Source organism: Chlorocebus sabaeus, chromosome 12 (assembly GCF_047675955.1).
Source record: "Chlorocebus sabaeus isolate Y175 chromosome 12, mChlSab1.0.hap1, whole genome shotgun sequence".
Lineage (NCBI taxonomy): Eukaryota > Metazoa > Chordata > Mammalia > Primates > Cercopithecidae > Chlorocebus > Chlorocebus sabaeus.
Window position 1 is genome coordinate 71,313,944 of NC_132915.1, and position 26,456 is coordinate 71,340,399.

At 37.7% G+C, this 26,456-nt stretch overlaps 2 protein-coding genes across 7 annotated transcripts; one reads left to right on the forward strand and one right to left on the reverse strand.

Annotated features, from left to right (window-relative positions):
• Positions 1-2,796: 2,796 nt before the first annotated feature.
• Positions 2,797-10,531, reverse strand: MRPL50 (mitochondrial ribosomal protein L50). The gene is made up of 2 exons (XM_007968565.3): positions 10,398-10,531; positions 2,797-3,692 (listed from the first exon to the last, which is right to left on the reverse strand). The coding sequence occupies exons 1-2, from the start codon at positions 10,487-10,489 to the stop codon at positions 3,308-3,310; spliced, it is 477 nt and encodes a 158-aa protein (XP_007966756.1). The 5' UTR covers positions 10,490-10,531; the 3' UTR covers positions 2,797-3,307.
• A 157-nt stretch (positions 10,532-10,688) lies between these two features.
• Positions 10,689-22,566, forward strand: ZNF189 (zinc finger protein 189). 6 transcript variants are annotated; one of them, XM_007968562.3, is made up of 4 exons: positions 10,691-11,087; positions 11,297-11,432; positions 11,786-11,912; positions 19,842-22,566. In XM_007968562.3, exons 3-4 carry the CDS (start codon positions 11,879-11,881, stop codon positions 21,560-21,562), a joined length of 1,755 nt encoding a protein of 584 aa, XP_007966753.2. In that variant the 5' UTR covers positions 10,691-11,087; positions 11,297-11,432; positions 11,786-11,878; the 3' UTR covers positions 21,563-22,566. The 6 variants fall into 6 exon arrangements, with proteins under 6 accessions (XP_007966749.2, XP_007966752.2, XP_007966751.2 ...); XM_007968563.3 differs by having other exon boundaries at positions 11,828-11,912; XM_007968564.3 differs by having other exon boundaries at positions 11,831-11,912.
• Positions 22,567-26,456: the final 3,890 nt, after the last annotated feature.

Here is a 26,456-nt window from a genome sequence, read left to right on the forward strand (position 1 = left end):
GTGAAATTGGAATACGGATAGTATATTATTATTACATCAGTGTTAACATATTTTGAATTTGGTATTTCATGATGGAAAGCAGAACTTTGATGGTTGCTCCAGTCTGTTACTGTACAGCTAAGATTAACTTTGGAATTCTATGGGATCAGAGGTTACTGACTATTTTTAAATTTGGAAACCTTTTAAGTAAAAGCTTTAGGATTTTTGCACCTAGTGAAAATTTCAAGGTCCTTGTCACTTTGTGTTTTAGGATTCACAGAATATGTGCTAATGGGATTATGAATCAAAGAAGCAGGACCGAATTGTTCATTCCTAGGTTTAGGGTCAAGAAATTCAAGTAGCTTCTACTTCTGGGTAGAAAGATTTATGGCAGACCAATTCTCTAAGAACTAGAAAAGCAAGATTAGAACAGAAAAGCAAAACACTGGGAACAATTTAAATAGCCAATTGAATATTGGTTAAATAATTGCATGATATCTAATTACACAATAATATGCTATTAATCAAATTTTTTATTCTTGTCTATTTAAAAATATGGGGAAATGCTTCTAATGTGAAGGGCAGCATGATGCCAAGTAATTGTAAAATACAGGAAAAATTTTCTTTTCATTTGAAAATATACCAAAATGTTAGGTAATTATGAGCAGCAAAATAGGTTTTCTCATTCTTGTTTTTGCTTTTTTATTCCCCAATTTTCTAAAAACAATGTGCTACTTTTGTAATCAGAAAAATGACACGTTAAGAGAGGGAGGAGTCTATTTTATGCTGTTTAAAACATATATTACATATGTAAAACCATTCTATTGAGTCTGAATCTCTATTAGCAGGCTTTATGTAAGCATACCTAAGGTTACAGAAGTTCCAACTAAGTAAAATTAGTTAACTGATACCTTTTTAATGTAAAAATCATTAAATTTTTAAAAATGTAAACCCTTTAAAATTACAATATATGTTTGATTATCTCATTAAACAAGTCAGCAAGCCTAATTTAATCTTTCAGGAAAACTAAACGCCATTATTCTGACATATTCACTGTATTGAACTATAAACCAGTGATGCCCTCTAGAGGTACTGATGGACATGCAGCTTACCTTCCCTGTTGGGATGTGTTTACCCTCCTTGTTGGCTAAATTTATCAGGGCTGTTGTTTCCAGTGGCAGTACTTGTCTCCCACCTCATTACTAGCACCTAGATCCATGTTCTCAAAACATAATCAGCTTTTGAAGCATGCAGAAGCTCAGGACCTACTCCAGACTTACCGAATCAGAATTTGCATTTTTAAAAGATCCCCACATGAAAAAATGAATAAATAAAAGATCCCAAATGATTAATATGCACATTACATTTTCAGAATATTGCTTTAGGCTACAAAGGAGAAATTTCTTCTGTCCTAGCAATCACATGAAGCTGCTTGGTTTTTGCAGTTACCTCTCCAGTTGTAACTGTTTTTCCATATAGACCTCCTCATCCCTTATTTCCATCTTGCCCTTTGTTTTTCTGTGTCTCTGGATCAGAAGGAAAAATTGTATAGAAAATGAGATAATGAAATCCTGTACATAAAATTCCAATGATTCCTTGCTGAATCTTTTACACAGCAGAAGCAGAAGGACATACAGTAGGTCTTCTGTATCTGTGTGTTCCCCATCTGTGGATTCAACCAATTGTGGATCAAAAATGTTCGGGGGAGGGGGGAGGAGAAGATGACTACATCTGTATTGAATATGCTGAATATGTATACTTTTTTCCTTCTGATTATTCCCTAAATAATCAGCATAACAACTATTTACATAGCTATTTACATTGTATTCACTATTTACATAGCTATTTACATTGTATTCACAATTGTAAATACTATTTATATAGCTATTTACATAGCTACATATTTACATAACTTTAAAATTTACATGTTTACATGACTACATTGTATTCACAATTTACGTATTTACATAACTATTTACATTGTATTCACAATTGTAAATACTATTTGCATTGTATTCAGTATTATAAGTAATCTAAAGATGATTTAAAGTATATGGGAGGATGTGCATACATAATATGCAAATACTACATCATTTCATACAAGGGGTTTGGGCATCTGTGGACTTTGGTATCCAAGCAGGTGTCCTGGAACCAATCCCCAAGGGATATCAAGGGATCAACTCTAATGTCTAAGCTCCAGAGCTCCAGGCATTCTGACACCTGAAGTTCTTGAATGAAGTGCCTGCGGATGATATTTGTAGGGAATGTCTATACTGTCAACTAATTTTCTTAATGAAGATTCCAGAATTTATATTCCCAACTGAATTTTGCCCTCTTCAAAGGAGTCACCCTGGGAAAGAGAATGCAATTTCTTTTGTTAAAAACCTTTCTATCACTTTTCTTTAGGAATTGTCAGCAGCCAAAACAATATAAGACATTCTTTCTGTCTCTCCAGCCATATCTAAAGCTTGAAAACAATAATCCTGAATTTAACAACTTTGTCATTCAGAACTATCTGATAACCTGCTATTTAAGTAATTTCCACAAATTAAGTCCATTAAAATACAAAGACTTGCCACTCTAGTCAATACTCAACACCACTTTTTAGAAGTTATAGAAAAAAAGGTTTAAAATCAGCATCATCTCCTCTGAAGAGAATACGCAATTAGACATAGAATATGGCACATCTCTTATGAGGAAGAGTCACAGCACTCAATAGCTGGCACATATTCTAATTTTTTCAAAGTTATACTTACTGGAACGAAATGGCAAGGCAGAACACCAGCAAATTTCACTTAAAAAATTTACAACACACAATACACTTTAACAAATCTACTTTAATTCTAAAAGAAATTAATCTAGAACTGTCAGTAATACATAACATACTTTTATGTTTCTTTTATAGGTATCTATCTAATAAAAGTTTATTTGTATATGGGCAATGCATAATAACTCTATCTTAGATATGAATCCTAACAGGATGAAAATATTTTCTTGCAACTACTTTATGCCTATGAAGGGTGTGAACTTGCAATGTCCTCCTGTCTTAAACCCAAGTTAATGACAGTGCCCTCTCAAAACTTTTCATAAATTAATAATTACCTAATTTCATTTAAAAAATGGTTTCAGCAAATATGAAAACAGAAAGTCCGTTATTTGTCCATTCATAATATGAGAAAAAAAAAGATGATACATTCCTCTACAGAAAAAGTGGGTTTAGAGAACAGTTCTGATAGTATTTCATATGGTAAAGTATCAAAAGGTCTAATGAGCAGCCCTCTTACTCAGGGAAAAACAATGATTTTGATGTGTTTCTCTTCCAAATTACTTAGTAACTCCAAGTGATTTTCAAATTTGGAGGCAGATTACTGGCACTGAGTTCATCAAATTTAGATCTATCTTGAATAGGGACATTATAGAAATCAAGAACATCTCTAACCCTGCACATCTGGTGGAGTCTGGAGTTAGGGACTACATGACCCAAGTCATCAGCTAAATGTGCCAAAAGATTGAACTTTAGACGACTATCTTCCAGGGAGATGTCTTGCCAATTACTAGGAAGAGATGAACCAAAAACTTCTTTAACGTAAGATTCCAAACGACTCTGGAGATCTTCAGGTGGTGTGTATGCTTGGCTTCGTAAGGGTGGACACACTAGGATAGGTTCCTTTTTCTCTTCTACTGTCTCAGCAACCACTGGCTCTTTCTCTTTTCTGGAATGATCAAAAACACACAAATCCATTAATGAAGTTGACAAACACCAGACCAAATCTTGCCTACCAATCAAAATCAACAATGGCACACTGACTACCACTGGGGACCGTGGAGAGTAGTAAAGAATATGATAGGTCCCTGACCTTGGAACGTTCATAGTTGAACTGAGTTGGGAGAGATAGAAAAAAACTAAGTATATATTTTACATACTGTAAGAATTCCTAAGAATAGGTGAAGAAGTAAGGTAAATCATTCTGTCTGGGATACCCCATCCTCCAAGATCCCACCTCAATCTACCTTTCTGGTCTTACCTTTCACTGATTACCTACATATACTCCATGTGATACTCTATATCCTGTGTCCCAAGCACACTCCCACTTTCCTGACACAATGTGTTGGCTCAAGTTATATCTTAAAATGTCTGTCTTTTATCTTCACCTATGTAAATCTTGCTTATTCTGTAAGTCTTAGGATAAAATTGTTCTCTTCCAAGAGGCTTTACGTAATTTCCAGAATCAAATATAATTGTAATTTCATGTGATCTCTTCAGCACTTTATACTGCTCTCAGAGTGCATCACATCCTACCTGACTTTTAATTTTACTTATATTCTACTTCACAGAAAGTGAAGAGATGGAAAAAGATATTCCATGCAAACAGAAACCAAAAAGAACAAGAGTAGCTACACTTACATCAGATAAAATGAATTTCAAGTCAAAAACTATAAAAGAGATTAAGAAGGTCATTACATAATCATAAAGAGTCAATTCAGTAAATGCATATAACAATTATAAATATATATGCAACCAATATTGGAGAACCTAAACATATAACACAAATATTAATAAATCTAAAGGAAGAGATAGACTACAATACATTAATAGTTGTGGATTTCAACACCCACTCTCAATAATAGACAGATCATCCAGACAAAATCAACAAAGAAACACTGGAATTAAATTCTACACCAAATGGACTTGACACTTAGAGAACATTTCACCCAACTGCTGCAGAATACATAGTCTTCTCATGAGTACATGGTACATTCTCCAGGGTAGACTGTATCTTAGAACACAAAACAAGTTTTAACAAACTCATAAAACTCAAAATCATATCAAGGACTTTTCTAACAACAATGAAATACCACTAGACATCAATAACAAGAACTCTGGAAACTATACAACTACATAAAAAATAACATGCTCCCAAATGACCAAGGAGTCAATGATGAAATTAGGAAGGAAATTTTAAAATGTCTTGAAGCAATAAAAATGAAAACACAACACATCAAAATCTATGTGATACAGCAAAAGCAGTAATAAGAGGGAAGCTTATAGTAATAAACACCTACATGAAAAAAGAAAAATTTCAAATAAACAATCTAAAGATGCACCTTAAATTAGAAAAAGACAAACCAAACCCAAAATTTGTAGAAGGAAAGAAATAAGATCAGTGTAGAAACAAATGAAATAGACTGAAAAAAGCAATTAAAAAGATCAATGAATTAAAAAGTTGGTTTATTGAAAAGTTAAAATCAACAAACCTTTATCTAGAATAAGAAAAACAGAGAAAAGACACAAATAAATAAAATTAGAGGCAAAAAAGGAGATTACACTGATATCACAAAAATTTAAAGGCTAATTAGAGATTATTACAAGCAACTATACACCAATAGATTGGAAAACCTAGAAGAGATGGATTAATTCCTAGGCACAGACAACTTCACAGGACTGAATCATGAAGAAATAGAAAACCCAACAGAAATAATGAGATAGAAGCTGTAATAAAAGTCTCCCATCAAAGAAAAGTTTAAGACTTGATGGCTTCACTACTGAACTCCACCAAGCATTTAAAGAACTAATGCCAACCAATAAGAATTCTACCAAAGCTATTCCAAAACACTGAAGAGGAGACAATACTTCCAAACACATTCTACAAGGCTAGCATTACCCTGATGCCAAAACCAGACAAAGACAAAATAAAAAAGGAAAACACATTCTACAAGACCAGCATTACCCTGATACCAAAACCAGACAAAGACAAAATAAAAAAGGAAAACTACAGGTCAATATTCCTGATGAGCACAAATGCAAAAATCCTCAACATTCATCCCAGAATGCAAGAATGGTTCAACATATGCAAATCAACAAACTCGATACATCACATTGACAGAATCAAGAACAAGAATCATGTGATCATTTCAATAGATGCTGAAAAAGCATTTCATAGAATTCAACATCCTTTCATGATAAAAACTGTCAATAAACTGGATACTGAAGGAACATACTTCAACATAATAAAAGTCATGCATGACAAACCCACCAAACAAGGACACAAAACAAGCTAGCACTATTGAATGGGAAAAAACTGAAAGCCTTTCCTCTAAGATCTTGAACAAGACAAGGATGCTCACTTTCATCACTTGTATTCAAAACAGAACTTGAAGTCCTAGCCACAGCAATTAGATAAGAGAAAGAAATAAAGTACATCAAAATTGAAAAGAAGTCAAATTGTTCTTATTTGATATATGATCTTACATATCATATGTAAGATATATAATCTTATATATCTTGATATATGTATATTTAGAAAAACCTAAATATCTACCAAAAAGCTCTTAGAAATAATAAATTCAGTAAAGTTTCAGAATACAAAAATCAACATACAAAATCAGTAGCATTTCCATATGCCAATAGTAAACAATCTGAAAAAGAAATCAAGAAATCAATTCCATTAACAATAGCCACATACACACAAAAAAATCTAGGAATAGACTTCAACAAAGAAGTAAAAGGTCTCTACAATAAAAACTATGAAACACTGATGAAAAAAATTGAAGGGGACACAAAAAATGGAGATATCCCATATTCATGGATTGGGAGAATTAATGTTGTTGAAATGCTTATGCTACTCAAAGCAATATACTGTCAATGTAATCTTTATCAAAATACCAATGACGTTCTTCACAGAAATAGAAAAAAAAATCCTAAGATTAGTATGAAACCACAAAATGCCTTGAATAGCCAAAGTAATGCTAAGAAAAAAAAAAATCGCACCTAACTGGCTCCACCTTGCTTCTAACCTTTAAGCTCTCCTTGTTCATTCCTGGACATAGGCCAAACTAACCGTGGGAAGGAATTCAGTTTATGGTTTGACTCTGAAACAAAATTGATAATAGCCTTTTTCTGAAAAGACCTTCTTCTTGCCCAGGAACCAGTTTGCTTTTGTAGGACTAACAAATTAGCTACAAGATTAGAAATTATGGTTACGGGTCATACAGACTCCAGCTGCAAGAGTCTGATCCTCCCCAAATTGCTCCTGGGGATAACACTGCTATTGTAAAATCCAAGGTCAGTGCTTGAGATATTTTGCAGACCCTGCACTCAATGGATTAGCTGACACCACCGAAGCCGGTAATCTGGCTCAACCAGTTCTGTGATCCCACCCAGGAACATAAGTTGGCAAGAACTCACTTAGTCCCCCTGTGATTTCATTTCCAACCCAACCAATCAACACTCCCCATTTCCGGGGCCCCCACCTGCCAAATTATCTTTAAAACCTCTGATCCCTGAGTTTTCGGGGAGACAGATTTGACTAATAATAAAAGTCCAGTGTCCTGCACAGCCGACTCTGTGTGAATTACTTTCTCCACTGCAATTCCTCTGCCTTGATACATCAGCTCTGTCTAGGCACAATAGCCAAGATATGGAATCAAACTAAGTTTCTACCAATGGATGAATGGATATTAAAAAAAACTGTACATATACTCAATGGAATATTATTCAGCCATTAAAAAAGGATGAAATCCTGTCACTTGCAGTAACATGGATGAAATTGGAGGACACTGTTAAGTGAAATAAGCCAGGTGCAGACAGACAGATATCGCACATTCTCACTCCTATGTGTGAACCAAAAAAAAAAAAAAATGACCTCATGGAGGTAGTAATAAATTGATGGTTACCAGAGGCTAGGAAGGGTAGTGAGGAGGTGGGGTATGAAGACAGATTGGTTAGAAATACAGTTAAAAAGGGTAATACAGTTAGAGAAGAGAAATACAGCTAGAAAGAGTAAGTTCTAGTGTTTGATTTCACAATTGGGTGACTATAGTTAGTAATAATTTATTTATATTTCAAAATAGCTAAAGTGAAGATTTAGAATGCTCCCAAAACAAATAAATAACGTGATGGATATGTCAACTATTCACATTTGGCCATTACATATTGTATGCTTGCATCAAAATATCATGTGTACCCCATAAATATGCACAATTATTATGTATCCATAAACATTAAAAAAAAATTACAAATAAACATCACCTCATACCCATTAGGATGGTCTTTACCAAAAAGACAAGTGTGGTAAGGACATGGAAAAAAAGGCACCCTTATATACTGCTGATGGGAATGAAAATTGGCAGAACCATTATAAAAAACCGAATTGAGGTTCCTCAAAAAGTTATAAACAGAACTATCCTAACTATCCTAAGATCTAGCGATTTTACCACTGGGTATATATCCAAAGGAAATGAAAGCAGTACCTCAAAGAGATATCTGCACTCTCATCTTCATTGCAGCATGTGTGTATATATGTATATGTATATATGTATACACACACACATACATACACAATATTTAAGGCTGAATAAAATGCCATTGTGTGTATATATGTATATGTGTCTATGAATATATGTATATATTATGTGTGTGCATACATACACACACATAAAATGGCATTTTATTCAGCCTTAAAAAAGGATATATGTAACACATGGATAAACCTAGAAAATATTATGCTACAAGAAATAAGCCAGACAGAAAAATACCACATGATCTCATTTATATGTAGTATCTAAAAAAGTCAAATTAGGCCGGGCCTGGTGGCTCATGCCTGTAATCCCAGCAAGCACTTTGGGAGGCTGAGGTAGGTGGATCATGAGGTCAAGATATCGAGACTATCCTGGCCAACATGGAGAAACCGTCTCTACTAAAAATACAAAAATTAGCTGGGTGTGGTGGTGGGCGCCTATAGTCCCCGCAACTCGGGAGGTTAAGGCAGGAGAATCGTTTGAACCTGGGAGGCAGAAGTTGCATTGAGTTCAGATGGCGCCACTGCAGTCCAGCCTGGAGACAGAGCGAGACTCCATCTCCAAAACAAAAAAAAAAAAGTCAAATTCACAGAAACAGAGAGTAGGATGGTGGTTCGCAGGGGTGGTGGAAATGGAGAGATGCTGGACAAAGATAAAATTTAAATTACATAGAATGAGTAAGTTCCAGAGATCTAACGTACACCATGGTGATGACCATTAATAATACTGTACTGTATACTTGAAATCTTCTGAGAGAAAACTCTTTTAAGTGTTTTCACCACACACACAAAAATTCTAACTGGCCAGGCATGGTGGTTCACCCCTGTAATCCCAGCAATTTGGGAGGCTGAGGCGGGAAGATTAAGCCCAGGAGTTCAAGACCAGCCTGGGCAACACAGTGAGAACTCCTTTCTCTAAAACAAAACAAAACAAAACAAAAAAGTATGTAAAGAGATGAATATGATAATTAGCTTGACTAATAATCAACATCAAGTTGTATACCTTAAATATATAAAATTTTTAAAATAGTAAAGAAAATATCTTCATTATTCTCAGTAATCTCTTGTTTCCTCTAGTTTTCTTCATAATTTACCACTTCTTGAAATTACATTACACATTTGTTCATTTCTTCCTCCATTAGAACATTGGCCCAACGAGAACAAAAATTTGGTCTGTTTTAGTAACCACTGTATTCTTGTAACACTTAAGATATAGCCTGGCTATAGTAAACAATCTAAAAAATATTTGTTGAGTGAATGAATAAAACAAACTTGGAAGATATTTTAGAGATAATAACAAATATTAACCAAAGAAGAGGGAAAGCTAATATATGAACTGATGAAAAAAATATTTCCTAATTGTAGTAGTTTTTGTTTGAAACCTAAGAGGGCATACATTGTTCCTTTGGGTTAATACCACACGTTTTGATTTCCTAAACACTATCTAAGTCAAATTAGATTTACCTTCAAACAATTACACACGGTGCAGCCGTGCAGCGGAAAAAGCAGTAGATGGGGAGTTAGGAGACCTATGTTCTATATCCAGCTTTGCAATTAACTTGCTTTGTGACTTTGGGAAAATCCCTTCCCTCCTGTGGGCCTGTTTCCTCATATGTTGGAGTACCTCGAGGATGAGAAGGGATTTTGTTTTTCCTGCTGTATCCTAGGCGCTTAGAGTAATGCTGGTCCTGAGAAATCTGTTGAATTACTGAATGAATGAACAAACAAAATGAGGAGGCGGTACTTCATTACTGAACCTTGCTTGTGAAGAAACACAGCCGGCAAATGAGTTTAGTTTACTAAGCGCTTTCATGTGCTTTCAGGAAACACACTCAGTGTCTCGCACACGAGGTTAATTCTATTTGCTCAATGAATGAGTGAAGTGAAAGGGAAAGGGGGTGGTATTTCCGTTATAAGATGAGAAAACTAAGGCCGAGAGGGGAAGAGACTGGGTCCCACCACTCAATGAGTGCTTCTCAACTCGGGACCCTAACCGTACCTCCTTGTTCTTGCTCTGATCAGGCGCGGGACCACGATAGCGTTAACACCCTCTTTTGAATTTGTCCCTTATCCTCCTTAACTTTCCTTGAACGTGACCCACCGTCCACCCTTCAGCTTTACCTGAATCGAGACCAAAATTCTCTACGTGGTGTCCCTGAGACTGTCCACAGGAAGACTCGCCTGGTAATACCGGACAGATATCTCGCCGCCATCTTCGATGAGATCCACGGGCCTGAGCGCAGCCCTCAGCCAGCAGTGACGTGCCCAGATCAGCCAATCGGATATAATCCCAGTGGCAAGAGCTTTCGTTTTCCTGTAGGCTCCCTCCCGCTGTGTACGCTGGGAAATGTAGTCCGGTAGCTGTTGCTGGCGGCGCCTGGACCGCGGCGCTCTTTCCGAGCATGACGGGAGATGTAGTTGAGGGGGGCCCCGGGAACGATCTGGGTGACGCCTTCTGGTCCGGGGGCGGGCGGTCATAGCGCTACTTGGCTGAAAGGAGGAGGAACTGGCAGCGGGGAGGAGGCTCTAGCAAGGCCTGAAAGGCTGCGTAACCAGGCAGGAGTAGGGGTTGGGGTTCGGGGTTGGGGGACAGCCAGGGATCGCGTCTGATACGCTGTTGGGGTCGTGACCGCCTGGGGGCCGAGGCAGGCACTGGTCAGACCCAGCCAGGGATCCTTGTCTTCGTCGAGCCTAATTTCCAGCAGCCGGGTAGGCCTCACTAGAGGCTCCTTTCCGTGAGGCCACCCCCAATTCCTGCCCCTATTCTCTGCCTGGGAGATGGCTTCCCCGAGCCCCCCGCCGGAGTCAAAGGTAAGTAAGCACCCCTCGGGGATCCCGGTTGTCTCGCCACTACCCCAGCTAGGCCTCACCACTGCTTTCTCCCCGGGCCCCCACCAACCTCCTGACCGCCTCTTTAGGGCCAGAGCCTTGCAAGGAACTCCCCACTAGTGCGCTGGGTTGCGGTTCGCGAACAAACTGCCCACTGGCTCCCCCCCCCCCTTTTTTTTTTCTTTTTCTAGAGAGACTTGATAAATCGGCCAGAGAAAATAAATAATGCTCCAGACTAGCTCTCTCATTTGTGAGTTCTTCAGGTGAAGCACCATTTTTGACCTTCCCTTGTGTCTTCTGTTCCTGGCACAGTGCCTGGACCCCAAGGTACACGCTTAGAGAACCTCAAGGAATTGAATTGAATAGAGTCACAAGCCAGTGCAAATGGAAAATTGAAGTAGGCAGTGAGGTGAGGGAAGCTTGGAGAGGCCTTGGGGCAGTTTACTAAAATTAAACTGTTAGGGCATAATACATCAGAAAAGCCTTATCCATAGGTCCTTTCTAGTCTGAGATGTCTGTCAGTTACAGTTCGTTCCCAGAATGGGGCAACATGTGAAACTTTCAGTTATCATGTTCCTCCTAGCCTATTTGGCCCCGATAAGTGATTGCCTCTGCCACTTTTAGTGGTAGAATTGTCCTTGAGACAACAGGAACTGACTACAGAAATCATACTATTTCAGGGGTTGCTGACATTTGAGGATGTGGCTGTGTTTTTTACCCAGGAGGAGTGGGATTATCTGGACCCAGCTCAGAGAAGCCTGTATAAAGATGTCATGATGGAGAATTATGGAAACCTGGTCTCACTGGGTAAGAATCTGCCGTTTCTCTAATTAACATATCTAAGAAAGTAGAGAGAAATCAGACTAACAGAATATTTGGACGGAAACCAGTACCAAAACTGCTTAGTTCCAAAGTTCTGATTCAAACCTTTTAGCCATTAATTGTTTCCATACCTCTCATCCCTAGCTTCCTTAAAGTGACCAAACTGCAAGCCTTTCGGGCATCCTGTCTTAGTAATCTCATTCCCATATTGTTCTGTACTTTCCGTCCTGGCTCATCCTCCCACAGCTTTCCTCCCACCCCTTTTCACTCTGCCTTCTGGAGCCCCTGTTCATCTTCACATAATGTTCCTTACCTCCTGGCCTTAGCTGAAATCTGGCACTTTCCCAAGGACAACGTTTCTCTGGCAGTTTTTCAAGTGGGGGCCGCTTATTCTCCCACATCCGCCTCCTTCCCCATCCTTTGTCTCAGCGTTGAAAGGGGGAAGTTATTGTTCACTCAGCTTTTAAATGCTGTCCCCAAAGCATTAGTTTTCCACCTTCAAACAAAATCTGTCCCTCTTTGAGGTCTCAGCAGTCTTGCTTTTTCCACTCAGTTCCTTTTCACTATCTGTCAACTTTTTGTTTGGTCCTTCACACATAACTTTGTCACATGTTTCATATCTGTTTTAACTCATGCCATGGATGACCCAGTTAATACTTCGGCCTCAGTGGGTCTTACTTCAGGGGCCCTGCTTTCCATTTTCACTCAGCACCTTACATCATTGATCATAGCAATTTTGTCATAACAGGCAAATCGTAAATCCCAATACCCTATTCTCTGACCAGTTATTCGGCAATGGAAGTTTATGGACTAACTAGACTAGGGTAACCAAAACAGAGAGGCTTTCTCCCCTTGTGGAGCTTACTACAACTTCTCTATCTTTCCTACTTCTTTCCACCTAAACCCACTCGTTATTAACGATGTTTCCTGTCCCTTGGCATCTCTGTTTTTTCACCAAGGTGTCCATCCTCTCTGGGCTTGTCTCCCCATCTAATCACCAGCAAGCTCGCCTGCCAGCCTGTCATTATTCTCTACCCATTCTGCAAACTTCAAATCCTGTGTTTGTTGTAAAATGCACCTTTCCCTCTTTCCTACCCGAATTGCTAAACATAGCAGGAGAAATTCTCTAACCAAAAAGATTGATGTTCTGTATATAAATATGGCCTTTTTCTTCTGGTCTCCACTGGGGTTTTTATATCTTAGCAATATTTTTTGTCCTTGATGTGCTCACTGCCCTGTTCTTTTTAGTGACTATTCCAAAAGCTTATCCATCATTCAGTAGTGAAGCTCACCTGTTTCTCAGAGAAAATAGGGGCCAATAAGCACGAACTCTCAACTTCTCTGCCTCTTATCTACACACTTAAAGCTGCTCTCATCTTCTCACCTTTCCAGAAACTAATCAGTTGTTCTTTTTTCCATTATTGTTTCAGTCTCTATTTATTCTCCCTTATTCTGATGATTGGTATGTTCATAACTCTTCCAATAGGAGAAAAGAGAGGAAAAAAGAAAAAATCCCTCCTATGAGCCAGACTCTCCCTCTTGCTGCTGCCTATAATTTACTGCTTGTTCTCTTCACAGTCAAGATTTTGTAAGAGTAGTTAATGTGTGTTCTGTACTTCTTTACCTCCCCTTGTGTCTGAGCCCCTTTGTGTTGCCTCTAATACTCCCTTTAAATTGTTTAACAGTGATCTGTAATAACGTCATTGTCAAATGCAGTAGACCCTTTTGGGACCTTATTTTATTCTACCTCTCTATGAACATGTGAAAGTCTTTATTGTTTCCCTCCATTGGCTTGCATTCTCAGACTTCCCCTCAGTCTGTACTCTTTCCCTGGGGGACCTTACCTACACTCAGGTCATCAGCTACCACTCTGTGAAGATAAGTCCCAATTTTTTTTTAGGACGTATCCTCATTCTATTGCCCAGGCTGTAGTGTAGTGGTGCGACCTCAGCTCACTGCAGCCTCCACCTCCTGGATTCAAGAGATTCTCCTGCCTCAGCCTCCTGAGTAGCTGAGATAAACAGGTGTGCACCACCACACCCAGCTAATTTTTGTATTTTTAGTAGAGAAGGGGTTTCACTGTCTTGGCTGGGCTAGTCTCGAGCTCCTAATCTCAGGTGATCCAACCACGTTGGCCTCCCAAAGTGCTGGGATTATAGGCATGAGCCACTGTGCCTGGCCCAAATCTTTATTTCCACTTAAGAAAGGTAATGTGGAGCCTAACTGCCTAGGTTTAAATCCTGGTTCCACCACTTACTTAGCCTGGTGACTATAGTGATTTAACTTCTCTTTGCCTCAGTTTATTTTTTTATAAAATGGAAATAATAATAACACCTACCTCATAGGGTTACTGTGAGCATTAACTAAATTAATATATGTAAAACACTTAACACACTAACATGTAGTAAGAACAATATAAATGTTGACTTATATTGTTGTCATCATCTTCTCTGTTGAGTTTCAAATTTCTAGTCATCTTTTGAAGACCACATGAGTAACTCAAACCTGGCAAGTTTCCATCCATTAAAATCGAGGGCCTTCTCTCCAGAGTTAAGCACTCCTGTCATTGTTTTACTTTGTATGTACTCCTGCTATTGAATTTATTATACTATACTATAATCATTCTATATGTGTTACTTTTCTAACCTCACTGATTACTGTGAGGATGGTAAATATACCTGTTTCATTTGATTTCTCCAGCACTTAGCACAGAGCCAGACCTATATTATATGCTTCTTAAATATTTGTATGACTAAGTACAGTTAATTTCAGACTTAGTATCTCTTAACTGGATTATTGCATTAACCCCTAAACTACCCCCTTGCCACTAGTCTCCTTTTTTAAAATATATTCTCTCTACTGCCACCAAAGTGATTTTGTATTAGTTAACTGTGTAAAACTTCTGATGGTTCCTGATAGCTTAAAGGATAAAAATCTTAATTTCTTATTATATAGGACCTTCCAAGTATAGTCTCTGCCTATCTTTCTTGCCTCACCTGTTTTTTCCTGCACACTACTTTAGTCTTCAGCCATATCAGCTGTTGATGTGTGTGTGTGTGTGTGTATGTGTTTTAATATGCCATGTTGTCTCTCAGTCACTGCCAGATTATCCATATATATGATATTCTGGTTGATAGAACCAAATAAGTGCCCATATGTAAATACCATATGGACAAGGTGTGACAGTGTGCCCATAGATGATCTTGTACTTGTAGGCTGTCTTCTTTATTGCAGCTTAAATACAGCTTTCCGTCATTCATCATTTATCCTCCCACAGTCTTTTCATCCTCCTCAATAGACCCTATCTCCAGCCCCTTGGTGAGAGCTCCCTTGATAAGAGATCACTATTACTCTACTGTTGCAATGCTTCTACTTCATCTTAACTGCTTTTCATAATGCAACTCTCATCTAGCTTTATAGTTTTGGCTTTTCATTCATACTTTTCTTGTTCAAGCTTATTAAAAAGAAAAAAAAACCTTCAATAGCTACATCAATGATACGGTTGATAGCTTAATTTCTCAGATCTTTGACATCTTCAGTTTTAATGACTCCTTCCGCAATGACTTGCAGATTGCCACCTTCTTACTGTATCTTCACATGGCAGAAGAGGGGAGAGAGAGAGAGAGCACAAACATTCTGGTCTTCGTTCCTCTTTTTATAAGAACACTAATCCCATCATGGGGGCCCCACCATCATGAGCTCATCTAAATTTAATTACTTCCCAAAGGCCCCACCTCCAAATACCATCACATTGTGGATTAGGGGTTCACCGTATGAATTTGGTGGGAACACAAACATTCAGTCTATAACACTGTCTTATCTCTTTTTTTCTCCTTGATAGTTTAGTCTTTCCTCGTATGTTCACATACTTCTGTCCTTTTGGCTTCTGGTTTGATAGGTTACAGTTCTAGCTACCTTCAGAATAACTAGTGACTTCAGTTTCAATTCCAGGTTCTTTGGTGAAACCCACTTTGAGTCAACTATCTATGTAGAAAAATTGGCTATGAGCACAGGATGGGAAGATACTGCATAAGCATTACCAAGCCCAGATCTAATGGATAGTCATTTCAAGGCTGCTCTGTGTGGAGCCTTACACTTGTTTTCTTCACCTGCCTATCCTGTTGACCTATTTATTTTTATGCCAATGTCATTGTTTTATTTGCTTTAACAATATATTATATTTTATGTCTGGTAATATAAGTCATTCTTTAATAATCTTTTTTAGGATATACTTCACTAGTCTGCCTTCTTCTAAACTTTAGAAGTATTGACTTTTTTATTGGTTCATAAATGATTTTTGATTGGAATGTGATTAGTTTCATAGATTGAAAGGAATTGAGATCCTTATAATATTGAATCTCTTTACCCATGTGGTTAACTCTGTTTAACTGTATCCTTTTGTCTTTCAGAAAAACTGTATGGAATATTTTTATGGATCTTACACATTTCTTATGTTTATTCCTAGGTTTTATTTTTTTGGTTACTATTGTGAAGGGTTTATCATTTCTGTATAATATTTACTAACTTTTTTTGTACTAAGAACAAGCTTTTTAATCTTGTTATGATTATATTTTCATTTGCCTATTTCAGGAATTTTAGGTATACATTCATATCATCTTCAAGTAATGATAATTTTGTCTTACTCATTTGAATGAAATTGACGGAACAGTATCCACTAATCCAGCTAATATAACTGAACAAATACTCTGAAGAGACTGCCTTCTCACAAAGAATTTACAATCCAGTGGAAGAGACAAATAATAAACAGTTAAAAAAATGCAGTGTAATCATAGCAATAATAGAGTTATGGACGAGGGCTGGTGATAAAAAAATAGAACACCTAGATCTGTCTAGTGGACTTAGTAAAGGCTTTGTAGAGGAACTGTTGCTTTAAACTTAAAGATTGCTTTGAATCTTAAAGTGAAACCAAAAGTTTGCCAGGTAAACAGTGTTGAGGGACATTTAGTAAATGAGATATGCAAAGATAAGACATGAAAGAGTGTAACACAAACAATTTGCCTATATAAAGTATGATAAAGTAGGTAGGAACATGACTTAAGGCTCAGAGACTGTGTCATGAAGAGTTGTATCATAGCAAAGAGCTTGATTCAATCCTAACGGTGATGGGGAGCTGCTAAATCTACAGCTGATGACATGGTAGAATTCTGTTTTATAGAGATCTCTTCTCAAATCAGTAAGGCAGATATAATGTGTTGGTAGTCTGAAGACTGGAGCCAAAGATTGCAAGGCAGCTACATGATTGTGAGGGTTAAAAGGTAAGTGCTAAAGATAAATCCAGGATTTGGATGATTGATTAACAATAAGAAGAAGGGAGAAATACAGGATGATTCCTGCTTTGAGACTGTAGGGTAATGGATGATGGTGCCTTTCAGGAGATAATTAAAGGTGGGGAAGGGCATTAGAGCAGATGATGATGACCATGTTAATTGTGAGCCCTTTGTGCGGCATTTAACTGGAGATGTCTGGAGGGTGTATATACAGAACAAGTAAGGATGTAAATGTGGGTAACAATAACAAAAATCAGTTGACAAAGGAAAAGAAATAAATGAGGGAAATTTATCAGAAAAGCCCAAAGAAGTAGGGAATGAAATAAAAGAATGTAATAGCGTAGAAACCAAAAACAGATAATGTCAAGAAATTGGGGTGGTCAACAGTGTTAGGTGCTGCTGAATAACATAAGAACTGAAAAATGCCCGTTTTAGGCCAGGCATGGTGGCTCACTCCTGTAATCCGAGCACTTTGGGAAGCCGAGGTGGGTGGATCACCTGAGGTCAGAGTTCGAGACCAGCTTGGCCAACATGGTGAAACGCCATCTCTACTAAAAATGCAAAAAAAATTAGCCAGACATTGTGGCAGGTGCCTGTAATCCCAGCTACTTAGGAGGCTGAGGCAGGAGAATCGCTTGAACCCGGAAGGTGGAGGTTGTAGTGAGCCAAGATCGCTCCATTGCACTCCAGCCTGGGCAACAAGAGCAAAACTCTGTCAAAAAAAAAAAAAAAAAAAAAAAATGCCCATTTTTTAAAAAAACTTTGAGTCATTGGTAATCTAATGGGAAGTTTCTCTAGATACTGGAAATAGAAACCAGATTTTGCCATAGGTTGCAGAATAGGTTGAATAGGAAGAGGTTGGGCATGGAAAACATAAGAAATAGAAAACCTCGGTGTTAAGATTTTGTTTCAATGCTTGGCTTTCATAAAGAGAAGGATTTCAGGTTCAAGATAAAATTGGACGTATTTATGTAATGGTAGGAAAGTGTCAATAGAGAGTGTATATTGAAGAAAGAGGAAAGGCAGAGGATAATTAAGCAAATGCCCAGAGGTGAGTGGAATCGATAAGGGGTGGATGGATTAGCTTTACATAAGAATCAGATATATCTTTACGTACCATTGGCAGATAATTTTATAGGTAGGGGACAGAAAGTTTAGGGAGTTCTTTCATGTTTTTTCATTACGTGAAAGAAAATACAGCCCACCGAAAACAAATTTGAGAGGGGACACTATAAGTAGCCTTAGAAGAAATAAAATTTCTAGTAGTTTCTTAGAGGGATAGGAGAAGGTTATTTTAGAATAAAATAATGACTAGTTTGAAGTAAGCAAATGGAAAATTCAAAGATGACTCCACAAAAAAATTGAGAGAAAAGAGGATGTATGAAAAAGGAGCTTGTTTAGGGCCAAATATAAATTTGGTCATTATTGAATCTTCTGATGGAATTATCTAATATCTATTCCAGCAAGAGATGGAAAATCAGGAAGATGTCAGAAGCAGGCCTAAATGTACTATATACCACTCTGTTATATGATAAACCACTGTGCTGTCTTTTCTTCAACACATCCAAGATTTTCATTTCTCAGATGTCATGCAGCCTCTCAGTTGGAACAAGCTGGTGATCCTTGGGTCTTACATTGTTAGAGAGTTTAGAATCACTTGTACTTGCGGTATGATTTGTGGTTGGTGAAGTCATAAGCTACCACAGACTGCCCTTTTTGGTTGTTACTCCCACGAACTCTGACCATGTTTCTTAATACTTATTTTATTCTGCATCCCAATATCATAGACTCTCTGTCACCTAACCCTTTATTATTGTTTTTAAAAGCCATTTTGTCTCTTTATACAGGAACTGCTTTTTACTTAATATTTTCTTTATCATATTATTTTCTTTCCCCATTTTTTACTTAACATCCATTCCATTTGATGGGGTTGGGGGGGAGCTTCATGTCTTGTCTCTGAATCCTGGCTGATTACAGTGTTTCTGGAGTGCTTTTGATGGGCAGTGAGTAAATGCTTGTTAATAAATGAATTATTGTTTCCCCTGGATCTTTGTCTGTTATTCTTCTTAGCATCTTTTTTTATTTTTATTTTTATTTTTTTGAGATTAGGTCTCACTGTATTGCTTAGGCTGGTGTGCAGTGATGCAAACATGGCTTGCTGCAGCCTCAACCTGTTGGGCTTAAGTGATCAATCCTCTCACCTCAGCTACCTGAGTAGCTGGGACTACAGGTGTGTGCCACCATGCCTGGCTACTTAAAAAAAATTTTTTTCTTTTTTGGTAGAGATGAAGTCTCGCTGTTGCCCAGGCTGGTCTCAAACTCCTGAGCTCAAGTGATCCTCCCACCTCACTCCCCCAAAATGCTAGGATTACAGGCATGAGCCACTATGCCTGGCCATTAGCATCTGGTCCTTTCTGTTAATTATTTGGTCTGATCATACTCCAATAATGTTTTTTCATCCTAAATTTTCCTGAACTTAGTGGGGATTTTTTTCATCCTACCCTGTTTTCTTTGATAGACTGATTAATCCCACCTTGACTTGATTTGTTTCTTTGCCCATTTTACTTTGTTTCTCCTTGCTTCAAAGACCTTGATTGATCTTTGTATTTCCTGTTTATTATTCCAGATGTTTTGAACAGAGATAAGGATGAGGAGCCAACTGTAAAACAAGAAATTGAAGATATTGAGGAAGAAGTGGAACCACAGGGTGTAATAGTTACAAGAATCAAAAGTGAAATTGACCAGGATCCTATGAGTAGAGAAACCTTTGAACTTGTTGGTAGGTTAGATAAACAAAGAGGAATCTTCTTATGGGAAATACCAAGGGAATCTTTGACCCCGGAACAGAGAATGTTCAGAGAAAACACTAACATTATCCGTAAAAGACCAAACTCAGAAGAGAAATGCCATAAATGTGAAGAATGTGGAAAGGGTTTTGTCCGCAAGGCCCATTTCATTCAACATCAAAGGGTCCATACTGGTGAGAAACCTTTTCAGTGCAATGAATGTGGGAAAAGTTTTAGCCGCAGTTCATTTGTTATTGAACATCAGAGAATTCACACTGGGGAAAGGCCCTATGAGTGTAATTACTGTGGAAAAACCTTTAGTGTGAGCTCAACCCTTATTAGACATCAGAGAATCCACACTGGAGAAAGACCCTATCAGTGTAATCAGTGTAAACAGAGCTTCAGCCAGAGAAGGAGCCTTGTTAAACATCAAAGGATTCATACAGGTGAGAAACCTCATAAATGTAGTGACTGTGGGAAAGCCTTCAGCTGGAAATCACACCTTATTGAGCATCAAAGAACTCACACTGGTGAGAAACCTTATCACTGTACCAAATGTAAGAAGAGCTTTAGTCGAAATTCATTGCTTGTTGAGCATCAAAGAATTCACACTGGGGAAAGACCCCATAAATGTGGTGAATGTGGGAAAGCCTTTCGATTAAGCACATACCTTATACAACACCAAAAAATTCACACTGGCGAGAAGCCTTTTCTTTGTATTGAGTGTGGAAAAAGTTTCAGTCGGAGCTCATTCCTTATTGAACATCAGAGGATCCATACTGGTGAAAGACCTTATCAGTGCAAAGAGTGTGGGAAAAGTTTCAGTCAACTTTGCAACCTTACTCGTCATCAGAGAATTCACACAGGAGACAAGCCCCATAAATGTGAGGAATGTGGGAAAGCCTTTAGTAGAAGCTCAGGTCTTATTCAGCATCAGAGAATTCACACCAGGGAGAAGACTTATCCATACAATGAAACTAAGGAAAGTTTTGATCCAAATTGCAGTCTTGTTATACAGCAGGAAGTCTACCCTAAGGAGAAATCTTATAAATGTGATGAATGTGGGAAAACTTTTAGTGTTAGTGCTCATCTTGTACAACATCAAAGAATCCACACTGGTGAAAAGCCCTATCTATGTACTGTCTGTGGGAAAAGCTTCAGCCGAAGCTCATTTCTTATTGAACATCAGAGAATCCACACTGGTGAGAGACCCTATCTGTGCAGACAATGTGGAAAAAGCTTTAGTCAACTTTGTAATCTTATTCGACATCAGGGTGTTCACACAGGTAATAAACCCCATAAATGTGATGAATGTGGAAAGGCCTTTAGCCGGAACTCGGGTCTTATTCAGCATCAGAGAATACACACAGGAGAGAAACCTTATAAGTGTGAGAAGTGCGACAAAAGTTTCAGTCAACAGCGCAGTCTTGTCAACCATCAGAAGATGCATGCAGAGGTGAAAACCCAAGAAACCCATGAATGTGATGCTTGTGGTGAAGCCTTTAATTGCCGCATTTCTCTTATTCAGCATCAGAAATTGCACACAGCATGGATGCAATAAATGTAGAGTGATACATAAGCTCAATTTGATTTGAGACTAGTTACCCAAGTGCAGTTTTAGTATGGCTCAACGTGGGTCAAATTTGGTGATAAAGCAAATTCTCCTTGGCCTCAGACAAATGGTTTCTAAAGATTCTGTGAATAGTGGACAACTGCCCATGAGCATCTGACTTCCCTTACTCTTTGATGATCATAAAGACTTAGTAATTTATCTAAGTATCTTTAATAAATCTTTCAGCAAAGAGATTAAACCTAGGTTCAGAGCATGGGTGCTCTGAGGGACAAAGTAGGATTGCTATAAGGGAGCTGGAGCAGCTGATATTGGAAAACTGAGAATAATGATTCAAAAAGTCTTCTGTCACCATCTCATATTGTGGTTCTTTCAGTTCCATGATATGTTTGGCTCTGCATGCCAAAGTCCAGTGATTAAGCACATATAAGTTGTCAAGGAAACAAAGCCCAAATGTTTTTGAAATCAATATACAGTTTTGTCCTTGTTTAAAGTAAGCCAGATGTTTGGCATGTGAGTTAAAGGCAGTTCCAATGCCTGATGGTTCCCAGATCTATGAAATGAGTGGACCATTAACCTTACATGTAAAGATTATGTTAGTAATTAAGAAACCTAACAAAGGTGTTACCAAGGAACCTTTGGGAGTGCCTTTTTTGTTTCTCAAGATGGACCCAAAAAAGTGGAGGAAAATACTGTTCTTTTGTGCCCTCCTACCTGTGAAAGATATTTGTAGTCCTATGTGAATGATCTTATTCCTCCACAACCAGGTGCATATAAAAGTGTACATATTTTGATTGCCAAGAATTGGAAATGAAAAGACCTGGAGTCTATGCTAGGAAGCTGAGATATTTTGGTATTGCATTGGTTTTTATGATAACTAGGTTTTGCATGCAATTAAAAATCCTTATTTCTTGTTCTAGGGCTTCCCTTAGTTAATGGTTATTATAAACCTATTACTTCATCTGTTTTAACCATTAAAACCTGTTTTGTTTTTTGCTTTGTGTAAGAGTTGTTACTTGAGTGTAAAACCAATTCTGTGAAAAGTATTACTGTATTTTTAAAATTAGAATCAAAGATAGGAAGGAAATTGCTCTCATTCATTCTGTGTGTGACTAGTTAACCTTTTCTGGAGTAGCTCAATTAAGCCCAGGTTCTTTAGTTTCTGAGTATAGAATTCCAAATTACCAGAATTCTGTAATTCCAGCTTCCTAGTAGTTTGAGCAAATGACCCCTCCCTTTCTCCTGTACCTCAGTCATTCTAAAAATTACCTCCAGACTTTCATCTTCCTATCTCTTTATGTGTGTACCTGCATATGAGTGTGGAGATTATGATACATGTATAGAAAGATAGATATCTTTGTGCACTCCCTTATTCAAATTAGGTACTCATAGTTACTATACAGCTGACATTTAAAAACAATTTGTAGTACAAGGAAAAGTACAAAAAACAACATACTGCACCTGACTCGTCCATAAAATTATCCTGCCCTGGATCTTCCCAGTTGTACTTATTTTACACCAGTTCCCAGATCAGGATCTCAACTAATGAGGTTCTTAGACCTGTTCTCAGTATTTTAAAAATCTATCATGTATGTTTTCACTGCATGTACACTGAAACACAATTCTTTGCTTTTTCTTGAAGTCACATCAGTTTCTTGTATGGTTATCTTCCATAGCAGAAGCACTGGCTGCTGTTGACCTCATAGTAGTTTGACCCATGTTTATATGAGGTATTCCTACATAATTTTTAATATCCTTGGACATGAATCTGGAATTTATGGAAATTTCATAATTTTAAGATCCTTGGACAACTCAGAACTCCAGTAACTTAACAATTCTTGACTGCATGTACAAATCATTGCTTATAAAAAACAGCCCCCTGAAAAATCATTTTTTAAAATTATACTTTAAGTTCTGGGATACATGTGCAGAACGTGCAGGTTTGTTACATAGGTATACATGTGCCATGTTGCCATTTTGCATGGTGCCATTGCAGAAATTTTCTTCCGTTCTGTAGGTTGCCTGTTCACTCTGATGCTAGCTTCTTTTGCTGTGCAGAAGCTCTTTAGTTTCATTAAATCCCATTTGTCAATGTTGGCTTTTGTTGCAGTTGCTTTTGGTGTTTTAGTCATGAAGTCTTTGCCCATGCCTATGTTCTGAATAGTATTGCCTAAGTTTTCTTCTAGGGTTTTTATGGTTTTAGGTCTTATATTTAAATCTTTATTCCATCTTGAGCTAATATTTGTATAAGGTGTAAGGAAGGGGTCCAGTTTCCACTTTCTGCATATGGCTAGCTGGTTTTCCCAGGACCATTCATTAAATAGAGAATCCTTTACCCATTGCTTGTTTTTGTCAGGTTTGTCAAAGATGAAATGGTTGTAGATGTGTGGTGTTATTTCTGAGGCCTCTTCTGTTCCATTGGTCTGTGTATCTGTTTTGGTACCAGTACCATGCTGTTTTGGTTACTGTAGCCTTGTAGCATAGTTTGAAGTCGGGTAGTGTGATGCCTCCAGCTTTGTTCTTTTTGCTTAGGATTGTCTTGGCTATGTGGGTTCTTTTTTGGTTCCATATGAAATTTAAAGTAGTTTTTTTCTGGTTCTGTAATAAAAGTCAATGGTAGCTTGATGGGAATAGCATTGAATTTATAAATTACTTTGGGCACTATGGCCATTTTTATATAAAAATTTATTTTTTAAAAAAAGCAATTAAGTGTCCATTTCTGTTTCCCAAGAAAATTATAAAAAGTATGCAGAGGGCTCTAGAGAGGGAAATGAAGTATCTAGAAGAGAAGGGAAGGAAAAAGTTAAATCAAGAGGAGGATGCTCAAGATGAGGCTAAAAGATGAGCACCAGGGAAGATGAATAGTATCTGAAGGCAGGGGAATTGTGAGATAACTGGTAGCTACAAATTGAACTCCTGATTTCTTGATGAATTGGGAATATGAGAGGAGGTAAGGCTGCCCTTCCGTAAGGGCAGATCAAGAGTTGTCATGCCAGGGAGACTATTCTGCCTAAAATTCTGTGGTGCTATTTTGTATTTAAGTATGCTGTGTATGTTAAAAGGGCACATATTTGAAGTGTTCAGCTCTTAGTTTTCACTACTAACCACCTATTTAACCAGCACCCAGCTTAAGAATAACATTACTCGTACTACAAATACTTCCCTTGTGCAACTTTGCAAATATTAAACCCCAAATCCTGTGTTCCATTTTAAGTCGAGACAACCTGTAAGTGAATGGGAGGGAAAGATTTGGCACCAGATTTTTTGTTTGTTTTTGTTTTTTGTTTGTTTTTTAAATTGTCACCTGGTTCTTATTAAGTGTGCAAGGACCATGGTTCTTGACCTTCCTTAGATGTGTGGATCTTAATTCTCAGAAAATTGCATTTGCAAGATATTGTACCAGGGCCTTGTTTCTGTGTAAAAACCTCAAGAGGTCTTTAAAGTAGTACAGTTAAGAGATTATGGTGCTTCAACTAAGGCAGTGGGAATGTGAGAAAGAGATAGATTTTAGAAATATTTATAAACAGAGTGAAATTTTGTTGCTAATTGGATGAGAAAACTAAGGAAGAGTGAAGATTCAAAGTCACTTTGGGTAGTTGGTGTTCTTATTCAGTGAGACAGGACAAAAAAGTGTACCTTGTATGGAATGAGGAGATCACTAATATTTTGAATGTCTGAGATAGTAAAGATGTCCAGAGGCAATTGCGGATATGGATATGGTGCTCAGGAAAAAGAACTGGGCTAGAAATGGATTTAGGAATTCACCAGTGTTTCGATATGAATGGATTAAGCTTTAAGGAAAGAATACAGCAAGAAAAGAAGTCCAAAGATGGAATCCTAGGGCCTACCTGTTTAGTGGGTAGGCAAGGTGCAAAGGAAACAGGAACAACCAGAAGTATGGGAAACCCAACATGTAATGATAACTTCTGTCGGAAAGTGATCCAGAAGCGTGCTACAGAGAGACTGAGGAAGGGCTGAAGAGTGTCTTTTGGATTTGATAATTAGTCATTAATGGGTTTCTGTAAGAACAGATTCTGGAGTTAGGAAGAGCCAGTTTTCAGGGGGCTAAATAGTGTCTGGAGAGTAGATCATCAGCTCCCAAATACGGTCAATTCTTGACAAAAATTATTCTACATTCAAGTGGTAAAAATAATGATAATATCCTTGTTAAAAAAAAGATAAATTGATTATTAGAAACCTTTGTTCTGAAAGTATGCTCTTTTCTAAAAAAAAAACCTAAGTCCTTTTTTGAAATAATAGTGATTTGGGAGGATAGTCTGTTACATTTATGTCTTTACTTAAAATAAATGGCAATCCTTTATTGGTTATTTTTTTTACTTGCTTAATTTTACTGTTCTATAAAGTTAGAGAATAAAAATAGATTACTCATCTGTGACTATAAAGAGGGCTGTAGATGGAGATTTAAAAAAATTGAGTAGATAGCCAGTTGAGGGAGAGGAGTGTTTTATGGCCCCAGGTGGGTAGTAGGGGTGGATTGATTGGTTTATTTGAATGTAAGGCCATCTATAACTATAATGCACAGACAAACAAAAGAGAGACATTTGCTTTACTGCACAAGTGGGACAAGATCAGTTAACTTGTATTTTAAAAATTTAAGAATACCTGCGAGGTGTTATGTCAGTTTGATAGTTGCATCAAGCAGCCCTTTATCATCAAGGAGACTTGAAGACTTGAGGAATGCATAGTAAGCCACATGTGTTACATAAGACGGGGAAAAAAATCACCCAACTTTCCAAAACACTGAGTTTTGATTGTGTGATTTCATTCACACAAATAAAATATGGTGTGTGTGTCTTGCCTGTGTTGTTGCCTATCTGGGAGCCATGCTCTAAGAACAGGTTTCTCATGTTAGTCCGCTGGCTGA

Bases quoted from the DNA above. Each gene is read 5' to 3' on its own strand.
- MRPL50 (XM_007968565.3), bottom strand. From the start codon at position 10,489: ATGGCGGCGAGATATCTGTCCGGTATTACCAGGCGAGTCTTCCTGTGG. The intron at 3,693-10,397 runs GTAAAGCTGAAG...TGATCATTCCAG, and splicing joins GAATTTTGGTCTCGATTCAG to AAAAGAGAAAGAGCCAGTGG.
- ZNF189 (XM_007968558.3), top strand. From the start codon at position 11,055: ATGGCTTCCCCGAGCCCCCCGCCGGAGTCAAAG. The intron at 11,088-11,785 runs GTAAGTAAGCAC...ATACTATTTCAG, and splicing joins GCCCCCCGCCGGAGTCAAAG to GGGTTGCTGACATTTGAGGA. The intron at 11,913-19,841 runs GTAAGAATCTGC...TTATTATTCCAG, and splicing joins TGGAAACCTGGTCTCACTGG to ATGTTTTGAACAGAGATAAG.